The 15,208-nt window shown below is 40.0% G+C and overlaps 3 protein-coding genes and 5 non-coding genes across 9 annotated transcripts in view; 7 read left to right on the top strand and 1 right to left on the bottom strand.

Annotated features, from left to right (window-relative positions):
* Window positions 1–364: 364 nt before the first annotated feature.
* rnaseh1 (ribonuclease H1) lies at window positions 365–3,875 on the bottom strand. Of its 2 annotated transcripts, none has more exons than XM_029462926.1 (8): window positions 3,355–3,875; window positions 2,687–2,814; window positions 2,171–2,350; window positions 1,954–2,053; window positions 1,751–1,805; window positions 1,407–1,491; window positions 1,185–1,309; window positions 365–643 (listed from the first exon to the last, which is right to left on the bottom strand). In XM_029462926.1, exons 1-8 carry the CDS (start codon window positions 3,480–3,482, stop codon window positions 548–550), a joined length of 897 nt encoding a protein of 298 aa, XP_029318786.1. In that variant the 5' UTR covers window positions 3,483–3,875; the 3' UTR covers window positions 365–547. The 2 variants fall into 2 exon arrangements, with proteins under 2 accessions (XP_029318786.1, XP_029318787.1); XM_029462927.1 differs by having other exon boundaries at window positions 3,317–3,435.
* A 47-nt stretch (window positions 3,876–3,922) lies between these two features.
* rps7 (ribosomal protein S7) lies at window positions 3,923–10,185 on the top strand. Its single transcript, XM_029462928.1, has 7 exons — window positions 3,923–3,996; window positions 4,675–4,760; window positions 5,883–5,954; window positions 6,555–6,698; window positions 7,887–7,951; window positions 9,313–9,463; window positions 10,070–10,185. The coding sequence occupies exons 2-7, from the start codon at window positions 4,686–4,688 to the stop codon at window positions 10,145–10,147; spliced, it is 585 nt and encodes a 194-aa protein (XP_029318788.1). The 5' UTR covers window positions 3,923–3,996; window positions 4,675–4,685; the 3' UTR covers window positions 10,148–10,185.
* Window positions 5,446–5,664, top strand: LOC115004231 (small nucleolar RNA SNORA73 family). The gene has a single exon (XR_003831794.1). It is a non-coding gene; the product is annotated as a small nucleolar RNA SNORA73 family (small nucleolar RNA).
* Window positions 6,055–6,273, top strand: LOC115004237 (small nucleolar RNA SNORA73 family). Its single transcript, XR_003831799.1, has one exon. It is a non-coding gene; the product is annotated as a small nucleolar RNA SNORA73 family (small nucleolar RNA).
* On the top strand, window positions 7,330–7,548 carry LOC115004236 (small nucleolar RNA SNORA73 family). The gene has a single exon (XR_003831798.1). It is a non-coding gene; the product is annotated as a small nucleolar RNA SNORA73 family (small nucleolar RNA).
* Window positions 8,513–8,731, top strand: LOC115004232 (small nucleolar RNA SNORA73 family). The gene has a single exon (XR_003831795.1). It is a non-coding gene; the product is annotated as a small nucleolar RNA SNORA73 family (small nucleolar RNA).
* On the top strand, window positions 9,582–9,800 carry LOC115004234 (small nucleolar RNA SNORA73 family). Its single transcript, XR_003831797.1, has one exon. It is a non-coding gene; the product is annotated as a small nucleolar RNA SNORA73 family (small nucleolar RNA).
* A 2,818-nt stretch (window positions 10,186–13,003) lies between the features above and the next one.
* Window positions 13,004–15,208, top strand: part of LOC115003875 (connector enhancer of kinase suppressor of ras 3-like) — a 28,584-nt gene continuing 26,379 nt past the window's right edge. The window contains exon 1 of the mRNA XM_029425820.1: window positions 13,004–13,255. Coding sequence (XP_029281680.1) covers window positions 13,204–13,255 — 52 coding nt within the window. The 5' untranslated portion in view covers window positions 13,004–13,203. The remainder of the gene's footprint in view (window positions 13,256–15,208) is intronic.

Below are 15,208 nucleotides of genomic sequence, written 5' to 3'. Positions count from 1 at the left end.
AGACATCGTCTCTCCGTCTTCCACTGATTAATGTCTCTTTATATTTCCCTTCTCATTCTGCCTTCCCTCTTTCCTCCCTACTCTCCTTCACTTGCTTCCTTTCCTCCCTACTCTTCCTCACTTGCTTCCTTTCCTCCCTACTCTTCCTCACTTGCTTCCTTTCCTCCCTACTCTCCTTCACTTGCTTCCTTTCCTCCCTACTCTCCTTCACTTGCTTCCTTTCCTCCCTACTCTTCCTCACTTGCTTCCTTTCCTCCCTACTCTCCTTCACTTGCTTCCTTTCCTCAAAAAAAAGAAAATCCTCAGCAGAAACCTCATTCTGATCGCCTTTGATGTCACGCTGCATCACAAAATACAAAACAGGTGGTTGCAGCAGAAACTTTAATAAGACACATAATTATACTTAAATTTAACATTCAACAGAAAATCTCCCAAACTTCCTTCTCCAACAGTCGGAGCAGTCAAACGCTTGTTAAGAGAAACAGAGCAGCGAGCACATGAACGGTCCTGCAGCAGATCTCCAGCTGTAAAAGTCTCGTTCTTCCTGCTACTGCTGCGTCGGCCGAGACTTCGCGGCTCCTTCCCTCGACAGTCTGTCGGCCTCCTCGTTGCCTTTGTAGCCGGCGTGACCTGGAATATGCAGCTAGAGGAAGAGGAGGAGAAAAATCGTTGTACTGACAAATATTACTGATAGAAGGAACTAAAACTAAAATAGTTTTGAGACTTCCACTAACTAACACCCTCTCAGTGTTAATGTGTCTCTAGCGCCTACAACAAACATATGATAACAAGCCGATTAGTCCAAAAGGTTTCTCTTGTGAAGAAGTAAAACACCACATCACAGGTACTGATCCAACACTGTTGGCGGTCTTCAGGTGATACTGAAAGTATAAGAAACCGAACACATGAAAATAAGATAAACTAATACAAGTTGGGCGGTGTGAAGCTGAAGCTGCAGGCTCACGGCTGAAAGATGTTGTGGGTGCGAGCACAAAGGAATCTGTATTCTGAGCTTAGGTGGAGAAAATATAGATATTTATTCACTCAATGAAGGCAGAGCAACACAAGAAGGTATGAAGCAGGTCTCGTGTCTTTCTGCAGGACCAGCTTACCGTCTAAATCCTTGACTTTAAGAAGGTCAAGGTTCAGTAACAAGCACTGATGTGACGCAGGATGATATTTACCCAGACCACCTCCACCTGTGCATTCAGTTTGTCCAGCTTCACAAAGTCGTCTTTGTTGGTGATCGGACCTCCAGATTTCAGCCGCCAGCCGTTCTGCTTCCAGTTCTTCACCCAGGTGGTCACACCTGCAGCAAAAACACACCACAGACTTCACACCCGGCGCTTCAGGGTTCACTTTGGTGACGCTACACGTTAAAGCACGAGTTTCTTATTGGGACTCACCGTTGATTGTGAACTTGCTGTCAGTGTAGAGGACCAACTTCTTTATGTTGTTCTCTTTGGCTTGTTCCAGCGCTTTGCAGGCTGCCTGAACACACACACACACACACACACACACACACACACACACACACACACACACACACACACACACACACACACACACACACACACACACACACACACACACACACACACACACACACACACACACACACACACACACACACACACACACACACACACAGTTAGTCACCCTAATTACAACTATTACCACACTGTTGTATCCGCGCGTTGGTGCATGATGACTAAATGTTTCCGAACAGTCTGCACTTCGAGGGTCTTACTTGTACTTCTGCACGCTGGTTGGTTTGTCTTCCCAGCAGCGGCTCGGCAACATTTCTGCAGGAATAAATGTGACAAGTTAATATATTTATTTCATACATTTGTATTATTATTTAATATTTTAGTCATAGAGAACAGTTCAAACGCTAAAATGGTTCAAATCAAGCTAATTTTCAGTTAACTTCTACAACGCGTGTTTCCTCACAGTGGGTGGTTGCAGCCCCAGTACACGCCGATGCCGGCTCGGGCGCCCTTCTGTCCGTTGGCCGAGCAGCCGCCGTCGGTGTAAACGACCACAGCATCACCTGCACAGAGAAGTTTACAGACTATTTATACATGTTTTCAATCAAACATTATTTAATTTCAATGCGTCAGTTTATATTTCACATTCATCTCATTTCCACAGATGTTGGACATCCTACCCATGTACGTGAATCCGTCTGTGCTTTCTGAAGACGAGCTCTCCGACTGTTTGACTCGTTTGTGATGCGACTCCGCGTCCTCGTCCGAGTGACATCTCTTCTTACCAAGAGGGATGTACTGCAGAGGCTCCGGGCCTCTCTTAGGGAGCAGAGCGATGGCCGACTCCACACACTGAGATACTGAAAGACAAACAAATTAAATAAAACTCAAACTCCTGGCTTAAAGAAACGGTTTGCAAAATGATTGCCATTTTAGTGATTGTATGCACCTATTTAACTCGTACACTACGTATCGAGGTCTTGCATGGATATCTCCGAGAACTTGCACATTTCAGTCACAGATCTGTTCATACAATTTGTTTTACGGGACGATTGTTTAAAGTACAAACTCGCCAGATGGTGGACTTGGAGGGGATTGAGGATTCCCTGAAGACAATAAAGCTGAACATATGTTAACGGATTTTCTTGATGTTGGGATCAAAACTACAACTACTACATTTGTCTGGACCAGCTTACCTTCCTTCACCTGAGGAAGAACTGGAGAAAGTTCGACACCTCTGAAGAACGCCCAGGCATCTTTCTCTGATGCAAACTTCTTGAAAGAAGCAGCTGGAAATTTGTCCACCTGGCTCTTACATTCATCCCTAAATCACCGTAAAAAAATAAAAATAATAATAAGGAACTCATAATTCACAATTCCAGAAATCTGAACAAGAATTAGATTATTTATATTGAAAGATGTCCCTCTCTCTTTTTAATTTGCTTATTTCTGATACTGTTCCAATCCCAAAATGCAAACTCATATTGTTTATATAATCTGTTGTGTATCTAAGAATGTACATGATAGTTTTATAAATCATGAATCATCAAGCATGTATGAAATAGATGCGGTTTAGCTTGTGTTTTGATGGAGAAAATGAAATATCATTCAAATAAGCTGTTGCTCAGGTATTGTCTCTACGCCGAATTGAAGAGTGGATTGTTGTGATAACAATACACTTTTAAATTATCTTATTAGCTGGTGTTTAGTTTAGCCGAAGATCACGAAGACATTAAAACACCAGATTTTAGAAGGGGATTTGGCGAGCTCCTCCTCTCAACTAAATGAAACGCACTTTGAGGGATCAATGACTTTTGTTTACTTACAAACACATGTTGTGACAGTATGTTGGAAACGATCTCACCATGAACTGTAGACTCCTGGTTTGAATCCTTTCTGTACAGCGTAGAAAAACTTAACCTTCGGCATGTCGTCGGCGGCGCTGCAGACGGTCCTGCGTAATGCTCTGAACAGACCCGTCAGTCTAAACATCCCGACACTGAGGTAGCTAACATCGTGAAGTCAACTCAACATAATCAAATATCAACACATATGACTGTTCAATGTGTGTTCTGATGTATAACCCTGAACATGTGGGGCTAATTCAGCAGCAAAGTGTACGCACACAGCTGGAAACGGATGCCAAAACTAGCTAGTACTGTTGTTATTATTAGCTAGTTAGCTTGCTCTGAATCACACAAAAACACACACAAACGCCAAAAAAAAGTATTCCTAATTAATTTGACAACAGTATAACCTATTCTGCAGTCCTCTAAGAACGCAGTTAATCGTTTGGTTAAAGCTCGAAAAGTGCAGCAACAAATAAGCGTAAAAAGTTCTACTGATAAAGGTTGACAGTTGGTAGTCTCACAAAGTCTCGCGATGTTCTTTTATCCCTCAAAGCGTGGTCTCCGACAACTCTCGCGATGCTAAAAAGCGACGCCAGTATTGGATTAATACAACTCTCGCGATGGTCCGGCCTCTTCCTTGGCCGTCGTTGACAGAGGTTAGTCGTGCCACTTTTCACAGGACTGGCGTTTCTATCTTAAAATGTGCATTAATGTGGTTTAATTCGTGTGTAAACCTTCCGTAAAGTATATTAAGGTGCTGATACGTTAGATTATGGGGTTTGAGGCTGCGGATGGCTGTTCTATATGTCAAAATAAAGCGTAGTAGAGGAGCTCCGGTGAATGGTGTTGTATCGGGGAGTAGTTAGCTTAGCAGGCCGTGCATGTGTTCAGATAGCTAAGTTTAGCCGAAGATGGTAGTAGACAATTATCAGTGTATGTGTGGCTTTATGTGAATTACGACCAGTAACGTCTGTTTGCCACGTAAAAGTCTCCAGCTCTGTTGTAGCAGAGGTAAATGACATTTATATCAGCTAGCTAGCTAACGCTCCCTCGCACATAGCTGTAACTTATTGTAGCTAACATGCCGTTTGATTTTAAGACTTGGGAGGCGAGTTGACTTTGTGGCTGTATGTTTTGTTTTGGGGTAATCATTTATGCCTATAAACTGTTCCCATTATCGGCTATCTCTGCGAGTTAGCCCGCTTCTCCCGGTTAGCATTGAGCTGCCTTTTAGCCTTTACATGCTGGTTTCACGGAACTCCTCCAGCATCATGTTAAGATGCTGTAGATGCAATGCTCTGTTTATTTAACACATGTCTTATTTCTCTTCGCAGAGACAACGGCCATGTTCAGTACAAGCGCCAAAATAGTGAAGCCTAATGGCGAGAAGCCAGACGAGTTTGAGTCGGGGATCTCCCAGGTAAGAACCAGGTTTCACACCATTCAAGCATGTTTACTTTCTTTTACTTTGTCAAGCTGTGAGTGTGTGTGTGTGTGTGTGTGTGTGTGTGTGTGTGTGAGAGACTACTGGTGTTCAAATATTATTGTTCCTGGCAAATCCAGAGTAACAATCTGAATGTAATGTCGTCTAGAAACACTAAACGTCACCTAACTTGTATTTTTGCTTCTAAATCAAGTATGTCATTTAATATTTTATACAATCATAGTATGTTATGTTCTTTTGTTAAACATGTGTAGCACCAACTTACCTCTGAGTCTGAACCATCTCTGGAGTTGTGATTGAATCTTCTCTTATGCTCAAAGGGTCCAGAACTATTATCAAATGCATTGTCACAAGTGAAAAGTCAATAGTTTGGAGAGGCAGTGGCTTCTCACCACATGCAGCAGTCAGATGTTGTTTAACTTTCAACAATGACCTGAAAGATGGCGATACATTGACCTCTTCCACAACCGGCAACACGAGATGTATTTGGAAAGATCTGAAATGAGTAATGCAGTTTGAAAAGGTCTTCATCTTAAAATTGCTTTCTTGGCGCTGAAACTGATAACGATGACGCAATCATCAAGTTTCAGCTAAATTAATTGTGATGTAATCAGGTAGTCGTGTTGATGATGACTGTAACGTATGAAGCCAGTGTTTGTATCCGACGTGGACATCCAGCGAGGTTGCTCTCCTGGCTCTGTCCTGGTGGCGTATGGGAGCGTAGCTTTGCAGCTGAGACGTACAGTCCCGTTCCACGATGTCGGAGATAAAGCTCTGTCCCCGGCCGCTGGTCGTGAGGACGGGCATTCTGTATATTCCTACATCTTCCCAGAGTCCCTTGGGGCCATTACTGGGGGGCTAAACCATGCAGTGTACATCATTTCATCCGTCAGGGTTCGACTGATGAGTAAAACACACTTGACTTGTTGACTCAGTATTTTTGAGCAGAAGTCATGTTCCTCTCCGTTGCATGTAAACATGAATATGAACTTAATAGAAACTGCTTTAGACTAAATGTAATAAGTTATGGCAGTACATGCGTCTGGTAGTGGTGTGTAAGAAAAGCCATTCATGCTGATTTGTGTTCTCTCTCCGCAGGCTCTGCTCGAGCTGGAGATGAACTCCGACCTCAAGGCTCAGCTGAGAGAGCTGAACATCACTGCTGCAAAGGTAGAGGGGACAACTACTGATCATCTGTTTATGTTATATTCATTTATAAGAGACAATGTATTGTGTGTCTTAAATATAAATGTTGAAATGGAAAACCAATCCGACGTGGACATCCAGCGAGGTTGCTCTCCTGGCTCTGTCCTGGTGGCGTATGGGAGCGTAGCTTTGCAGCTGAGACGTACAGTCCCGTTCCACGATGTCGGAGATAAAGCTCTGTCCCCGGCCGCTGGTCGCGAGGACGGGCGTTCTGTATATTCCTACATCTTCCCAGAGTCCCTTGGGGCCATTACTGGGGGGCTAAACCATGCAGTGTACAGCATTTCATCTGTCAGGGTTCAACTGATGTATGTGTTATAAGCATGTTATCTATTGACTGCAATGATCTGTTGCCGTAAGCTTTTTGTCACTTTCACAGTAGTTTATAATTGTTTCCACTTGTTTAAGAGCCTACTGAACATTTTGGTCTCTTAAATTGTTTTTTTTCCTGTCTGAAGACTTAACTTAAATATTCTCTAAAGTTTGCTTTGTGTTTTTTAATTGACGTGGATGTCACACGTCGGTTTTTTCATCCTATCCTTAAGTCTGTTTTTGTGTTTTTAGGAAATTGAGGTTGGGGGCAGCAGGAAAGCCATCATCATCTTCGTTCCCGTTCCTCAGCTGAAGTCTTTCCAGAAGATTCAGGTGCGTCTGGTGAGGGAGCTGGAGAAGAAGTTCAGCGGAAAGCATGTGGTCTTCATTGCACAGGTAAGGATGATGATGATGATGATGATGATGATGATGCCTCCGCTTCTCATCCTTGAATGGTTACTGCAGGGTTGTGTGGGAGGTCTGGCCAAGGCTGGTGACCTTCCTGGGGGTTTGCTGAAGTGATGCATGGTCCATTCCTCGTTGAATAACCAGCTCACAAAACATAATTAAAACTAATGTCAATTAATTTTTTTATCAAAGCAATTGTTTGGGTTGTGGCATCGCATGGGGTGCTGATAATTGTAGAATTTCTTTAGTATTTGTATCGACTTCTAAATGTCTGATACGTGACATGCCGAGTGTCCATACTAAGATCTTTCTCTAGTGTTCACAGAATCACGTATCTGGTAGGACTAGATGTATTTCTATTATATACATGTGCTGCACCAACGTACTTCAGAGTCTGAACCATCTCTGGCGTTGTGAGTGTCTCCATCTTACAATCTTCAATTTAGTTTTTAAGTTAAACTGTCTGCATTGTCACTAAGCACCACATGCAGCAGTCGCCTTAGTTAACTTTCAATAACGACTTGAAAGATGGCGATACATTGACCTCTTCCACAACCTGCTACATGAGATGACTTTGCAATGATGTGAAATAAGTATTTTGTGTGTTGACTGTTTGTATCCGACGTGGACATCCAGCGAGGTTGCTCTCCTGGCTCTGTCCTGGTGGCGTATGGGAGCGTAGCTTTGCAGCTGAGACGTACAGTCCCGTTCCACGATGTCGGAGATAAAGCTCTGTCCCCGGCCGCTGGTCGTGAGGACGGGCGTTCTGTATATTCCTACATCTTCCCAGAGTCCCTTGGGGCCATTACTGGGGGGCTAAACCATGCAGTGTACATCATTTCATCCGTCAGGGTTCGACTGATATAGGTGTTTAAAGTTCATGAGTTTAAATTTTGACCAATTTTATAAAGAAAATTCAAACTTGTGTCTGCAAAACTTAACTTTATGATGAACGTGTCTGAAACTGACATTTCCTATTGAAATGTTTTGTTTAATGCAGAAAGAAGCACGTTATCGACACTGAAGCTGTAAAACTAGGAGGGACATGACTATCAGCAGGTTTTATCATGTGTTGACCCAGAACATCAGTCTGGCCCTGATTCTACGTTTGTTATTAAATGATGTGAATTTGAAACCGTTTAGTTTCCTGATTAATGAGATGATATTGTTTTTCAGAGGAGAATTCTGCCCAAACCCACCAGGAAAAGCCGCACAAAGAATAAGCAGAAGCGTCCCAGGAGGTGAGGACAAACTGACCTGTTATAAAAGCATGGCGGGTGTTCGAGGTGTTCGTCGGGTTTTATATACTTTCATTATTGTTTCTGGTCTACTGAAGTATAATCCACTGATGCAAATGTCAGATCTACGATCATTAGGCTCCTGTAGCTAATCGATGAGCCTCTTTCTTTCTTTCTGTGCCAATTCACTGGTTCCTTCTTCTTCATGTGGATATTCGATGGTTTTATTAGTCACTAAGCAAGTCGTGTAAACTATCACAGTTCTCCCCATGTGGCCTCCGCTAACACAGAGCCACTAAACAACTAAGTTTATTGAATCTCCAAAAATGTTATGTAAAATCCCCCAATTTAGTCAACTTGATCAAATATCCTGCCGGACACTAAAGCATCTCATTTCCAATGTTTTAAAGTCTCAAAATCAAATTTGACCATTAAAAACATTTTCTGTGAACGTTTGAAGAGGTTTTAATCTTAAAATTGCTCTGTTGGCGCTGATACTGAAACTTCAGACGCACTCAGGTAGTCGTGTTGATGATGATGTAACGTATGAAGCCAGTGTTTTATCCGACGTGGACATCCAGTGAGGTTGCTCTCCTGGCTCTGTCCTGGTGGCGTATGGGAGCGTAGCTTTGCAGCTGAGACGTACAGTCCCGTTCCACGATGTCGGAGATAAAGCTCTGTCCCCGGCCGCTGGTCGTGAGGACGGGCGTTCTGTATATTCCTACATCTTCCCAGAGTCCCTTGGGGCCATTACTGGGGGGCTAAACCATGCAGTGTACATTACACAATATCTTTCATGACTTAGAAACTTGATTACAAAATGTGTTTTTAAAATGTGTATATATTTTGTCTCATAATGAAATGGAAACATTTAAAGAAATATAACTTTAAACTAATGTTTAACTTTGAGACAGATTACAAACATCTCTTAATACGAGTTTGTGTAATTCTGCTGTGACGACGGCCTCTGTTCATGTTTTATTAATTATAATAATTACATTCCATTTAATTCTTGTCGTAAAGCTTGAAGTGACCGCTATAAATGTCTCGTATTCTAACAGTCCCAAACTCAAAGATATTTAATTAACAGTGATTTAAAGCAGCCATTATTATAACACGTTTAACGTTTTACTCCTAAACATCCTGGTTTTTGACAAAGGCTTGTAAAGCACTTTAAATGCATTTGATTTGTTTGAAAGGTATATAAATAAGTAATTGTCGAGGATGGAACTGGTGAATATTTGGCTTTTTTGACTTTATAAATAACTGCATAAATGTGTTTGTTAGCAGGAGCGCTGAGTTTGGAGTTCAGCCTTCACGTGTTGGGTATTAATGTGAGTTTCTTGTCTTGATTCCTCCCTCAGCCGTACTCTAACCGCGGTCCACGACGCCATCTTGGAGGACCTGGTGTTCCCCAGCGAGATCGTTGGTAAGAGGATCAGAGTCAAACAGGACTGCAGCCGGCTCATCAAGGTCCATCTGGACAAGGCGCAGCAGAACAACGTGGAACACAAAGTAAGTTCCTAGAAAACAGGTTGAGATGAGAGCTGCAGCCGTTCTTAATATTTAAGTTAAAACAAAGTAATTTAGTATTCCACACACCTGTGCCGTCATTGGCTGGTGCCGTTTGTATCCGACGTGGACATCCAGCGAGGTTGCTCTCCTGGCTCTGTCCTGGTGGCGTATGGGAGCGTAGCTTTGCAGCTGAGACGTACAGTCCCGTTCCACGATGTCGGAGATAAAGCTCTGTCCCCGGCCGCTGGTCGTGAGGACGGGCGTTCTGTATATTCCTACATCTTCCCAGAGTCCCTTGGGGCCATTACTGGGGGGCTAAACCATGCAGTGTACATCATTTGTTTACACGATATCTTTCATGACTTGGAACTCAAATGTTACTCAGAATGTAGTTTGACAGTCTGACGGCTGTTCGCTGAACTGTTGACGAGTAATGAATTCTCATTTATGAAGTAGAAAACTGATTATTATATTATAAGAATCACATCCATGTGATTTTCATTGTAAACCTTTTTGTTCTCGTGACAAAGTGACGATGATTCTTGGACTCTGACAGATTTAGATGAACTTGTTTGAAGCTGATTGAAGTTGGTTCTCTTGTTCCAGGTGGAGACTTTCTCTGGTGTCTACAAGAAGCTCACAGGCAAAGACGTCATCTTCGAATTCCCAGAATTCCAGCTGTAAATGCAGATGACAAAATAAATTTGTTTACTGTCACTGTTGATGGTGGTTGTCTTTTTACTTCTGGTAGAAACTGACGAGCAAAAGTAAAATGACTGCACAGAACTGAATGTAACAAAGGTTTTTATTGTGACTTCAGTAGGTCGAGGCTGGTACAGGTACTGCAGCCTTTCTACTCGGGTTAGAGTTCCTCCTCTGGCGCCACCCTGGACACTAGCTCAGTCCCGTCACTATACATTTTCATTTGAGGTTTTCTGGTGTGTAAAGACGATTACAGCATCGGGGGGTTAATTCTGAAATGTATTAATTAGGTGAAAGTATTGAGCTCTTTAATGTGACTTTAAAATGACTGTTGTTGGTGTGCTGAGAAGCTGTTAAAAGTTTTACTGCAGAAATGTTCAATGCAGAACTAATTAAGATATAAAAGTAATGTACAAACCTGATTAAAAACGTATTACATGGCAGATTTATCTTGTACAAAGTGCACATTAAAAACCACTTTAACCGATTTCAAAAGAGTCCAATAAAAGTATTTATCCCACTGCTGCCTCCTGTCTGCCAGCCGGACCGCCAGCCCTTTCAGTGTGAAAGTCTTTAGGTAGCGTCCAAACATTCATTCCCTGTTTGTTTTTAACTTCCACACATTCTTAACCAATTTAATGTATTAATAATCTTTATATTTTAATTAGGGTAACTTAAGTTTTAAAACTATACAGTAAAAATTAGAATATTTCCCTCTAAATTGTTGAGTCAAAGTATAAAGTAGCTGAAAATAGAAATAATCTGTACAGTACGGTACTTTAATAAAAGTAACTTTCAACCGCTTCATAATGCTGCGTTCAGGTTCTATCGGACATATCAGACCTGCTGTCTGAAAGACTTGTGAACATGGGGATGCTACAATTTTAATGTATACTTAACACTTGCATTAAATTAGTTTAAAGTACAAGGGGTCATAAGATAAATGAAAGGTGTGTGTGTGTGAGATTATTTAGGAAAATAGTTTCTGCTGCACCAAATTATGTTCAATTTTTCAGATTCCCCTTTTTTCTTGTGAATAACTCGGCAGATTAATTTCGTTCTTTTTTTGTTTTGTAAACATCACAAGCCCCAAAAAGGCGTCAACTACAGATCTGAGTAATGTTGGAAGATTTGTGGTTTTCACAGAAAGCCAGTGTGTAATTATCTCAACGCTATTTATTATTTTGTCAGTTTTACTTTAGTGTTTGGTAGAAGTTAAATTGTATTACTAAAGGTTGGGTGAAAGGTTTTGGTTGCTTTCTGTGCTTTTGATATTTCCTCATTTCTACAACAACAAACTTTACAACACTTTCAGATTGTGAAGTAAAGTGAATAAATCAATATCTGTGTTTCTTTGGATGTGTTTCTTCCGCCTGCACAGTTCAGAGCCTGCACAGCTCTTCCCATGGGAAAAGTCTGCAGACGCTAAAGAAGCTAAAGAAGCTAACACCCAGCAGCACGTGACGGCGCTGCTGTGGAACTCAGAAGATGAAAGATCTGATTGAAGGCTGAAGGAGGAATTTTTAATGTGATAATCTGCCATGTGGAGGCTTTGTTCCATATAGATGAGGTCGGGCTGGATAAACACTTTGCATGCATCAATTTATCTTTATCTTTGCATGCACTAAAAGATATTTAAAGTCAGAATGACATGACATTTTGCAAACGTCCAAAAGAGATTCTGTAAATGATCCAGCGTTACGTTGTAAGGAATTTGAAGAGGATTTGTTTTTAATTATGCTGTCCATTTCATTTCACTTGCTTTAATGTAACAAATCTATACATTTACATACACTGTGACACATTGCAGCATTTGTTTTTGTTTAAAAAGGTTTCCTGTGAGTGATGTTATTAAAGAAAATATTCTTTATTTGAAATGTTGACAAATTCACGGAGGATATAATAATATAAACCTTTATTGAGCTCCAACTGGGAAATGTGCTCGTTGCAGCAGCACAAGGACAGCAAAACAGATGAATAGAGAAAGTAAAATAAATAAATAATAAAAGATACTTAAAACTAAAATATGGATAAAGTACGAAATAGAAACTATACAAGAACATTTGGAGACATAATTACAAGGTAAAATGATAATGGTGTGATTAATGGTGCAAAAACCAGGGTTACATTATATAGTATTAAATGGTAAATTATCATATAATATTCATATAAGATATACTATAAGGTGAAAAGTAGTAACATCATAACATAATGTATAGTATAGTACAGCAATAGAACAATAGCATATCAAATATATATATATATATATATATATATATATATATATATATATATATATATATATATATATATATAATATATATAGTATTTTATGGGTATATTGTTTTATAATGGAAAAATTGGTATAGTATAATATATAACAGAATAAATCAACATACAGTATATAGTGGGTATATAATAATTAATTACAAGACGAGTTGTAATATATAATATCAATATCATGTGCAATATTACTTTTCTTTTTTCTTTGACCTGTTTTACTAAATGTATTTTACTTTTATTGTTATTCTATTAGGCACTTGTATTACTTCTTATTCACTTTATATGTATCACTCTATTGTTTATGAATGTTTATATTTTTTTATTTTGTTTTTATTCCTATGTTGTGATTTTTGAGCATTCTTCTTCACAAGAATTTTCTTGATGATTAAAGTTTTATCTTATTTAATTTTATATATAAATCTCATGAGCGCTAATGTACCGTCGTTCCCACAGCACCTGAACGCCGCATTACCATACTCTTATGGGATTGGAGGAGAATGTAGAGAAGGGCGTGGTCAAAACACTTGGTAACCCAACACCTGCCCCACGCGCGTGTGTTCTGCTTTGACTGTAAACTTTCTCCACGAGCTCAGTCAGTCAGTCAGTGAGCGGCGGACCGTTGGGCCGTTGGTACCGCGTCTGTCTCTGTGCTTTAACGGAAACTCCTCCGTTAATCATGTCCAATTAACGGTTTGATTCGGTAGTTTGGAGAAGCGGAAGATAAATTAAATACCGGAGAAAACACTGTTGGAGAAATGGAGGCTGTGAGTAAGTGGACCCCGCAACAAGTGGTGGACTGGATGAGAGGTGAGACTGCCAAATAGTGCGACTTAACGTTAACTGATGAAGCTAACTGTCCCCTGTTGTTAGCAGTTAGCAGTTAGCTCTTTAGCATTAATTAACGGCTAATTCACTGCTTTTTGCTTTAATGTCTGAAGTTTTAAAGTTCTTTCTCAGCTGCAACTTGATCCAACAAATCATAGAAATTATTAAAACATTTAATGTAGTAGTGTATTTAGTGTTTTCTGTAATGTGTAGCACTTTCTTTAGCTTAAATTAATTAATAAACATCTAACTGAAGTTATCAAATAAATGAAATTGAGTAAAAAGTATAATATTTTCCCACTGAAATGTAGTGGAGTAAAAGTATACACTGCTGAAAATTGAAGTAGTAAAGTACAAGTGTTAAAATTGTACTTTAGTAAATGTACTTAATGTTGCTGTAATACTGTAATAATAGTTTATTTGGTGTTTTCTGTTGTTTTTTAGCATTTGTAGGCTCAAATTAAAGCATTTAGCATTTTGACCATAAGTGTATATACATTATATAACATTGTTATGGTATATTTTATGGAAGCTTGGGGACATTGTTCAGGGTTTGACAATGTTTTAGTTAAAGTGGCAAACAATCCTTCTCAGTTGATCATAGTTTAAAGTACAGGCTGTGTGTCCAATGTTAGTCCCGTGTATTAATGAACCTGTCACTCTCTTTAGAAAGGAGAGCAGATTGTTCTCTGGGGTGTGTGTGTGTGTGTGTGTGTGTGTGTGTGTGTGTGTGTGTGTGTGTGTGGTGTGTGTGTGTGTGTGTGTGTGTGTGTGTGTGTGTGTGTGTGTGTGTGTGTGTGTGTGTTTGGAGCACTGATTGTGCCTTTTATGTTTGTTGGATTTAGGGCTTGGTGTCCTCTGACATTTCTCATACTAGTGCCGATACTATACCTACGTTTTGTTATTGATATCTTTAACTTTGGTGTGTGTGTGTGTGTGTGTGTGTGTGTGTGTGTGTGTGTGCAGTAACAGGCTGTGGGTTCTTAACTTGTTTACCTTTTCTTTACTGTCATATTTCTGCTTGCTTGTTGAAATTGGTTGTTGAGTGGCAGCTGGATGGGATTTGCACAAAGCACTGAGCCATGTATTCATTTTAATTATAGTGTGTCATTAAGCAACAAACGAGCCCTACCACTAAACAGATCAGCCATAAAGTGTCAGACAGGCCCATGATTGTGGTTTGATAAAGACCTGTTTTTAATTACCAGGTTTGAACAAGCAGCAGCAGGAGGAAAATAGATTATTTTGCAGTGTTTGAAGCCCCAGATTGTGTGTTTTGCAGAATTTAAAAGTAAAACATTGAAAAGAACATCACCTCATTTGTTAAAGACATTCACAGGATACCCATTCTGGACTGGAGAACCTGGGAAAAATAACAAAATATTGTCCTAAATGTCCAGAAAAACAACAAGCAGCTGGCCTCAAAACGTGTATCATTTAAAGTATGTACAACAAGCCCCTAAAATGTAGTGTGTGTTGTGGATCAAATTACATCCTCAGTTTAGGTTCAAACACCCTGGGATGAGGAAAGGTCATGAATGCTTCCTAAGCTAGTTCGTGAAGCTAGTTTAAAACAAAACCGTGCATTATTTATTTATTACACTGACTGTGGTCAGTCTTTGCAAGTGTCCTTGAACAGTAATTATTTAGATATTGGGAACATTTTGCATGATGTGCGGTTATTTCTTGATGCTAACAAAGATGGCAGTCAGAAACGATGAGTGCTTGTCTTTCTGATCCAAGTTTTTTTTACTAAGGTAAAACATTTTTTGCAGAAAGATATGTTTACACTTGTAGTAAGATGTTTAAAACAGTAACGGTAACTAATGGGTAACTTTGGAAATGATACTAAGCCAAAGAAAAAAGCATTTATAGATGGAAAAATAGGTACTTTGTGGCTGCATTCCATCTTTGTACGAGTTGAATTTTACAATT

The sequence above is a fragment of the Cottoperca gobio genome, chromosome 24 (assembly GCF_900634415.1).
Source record: "Cottoperca gobio chromosome 24, fCotGob3.1, whole genome shotgun sequence".
Classification (NCBI taxonomy): Eukaryota; Metazoa; Chordata; class Actinopteri; order Perciformes; family Bovichtidae; genus Cottoperca; species Cottoperca gobio.
The sequence above is the reverse complement of the archived record's forward strand: the minus strand, read 5'-3'. Positions and strand labels throughout refer to the sequence as shown.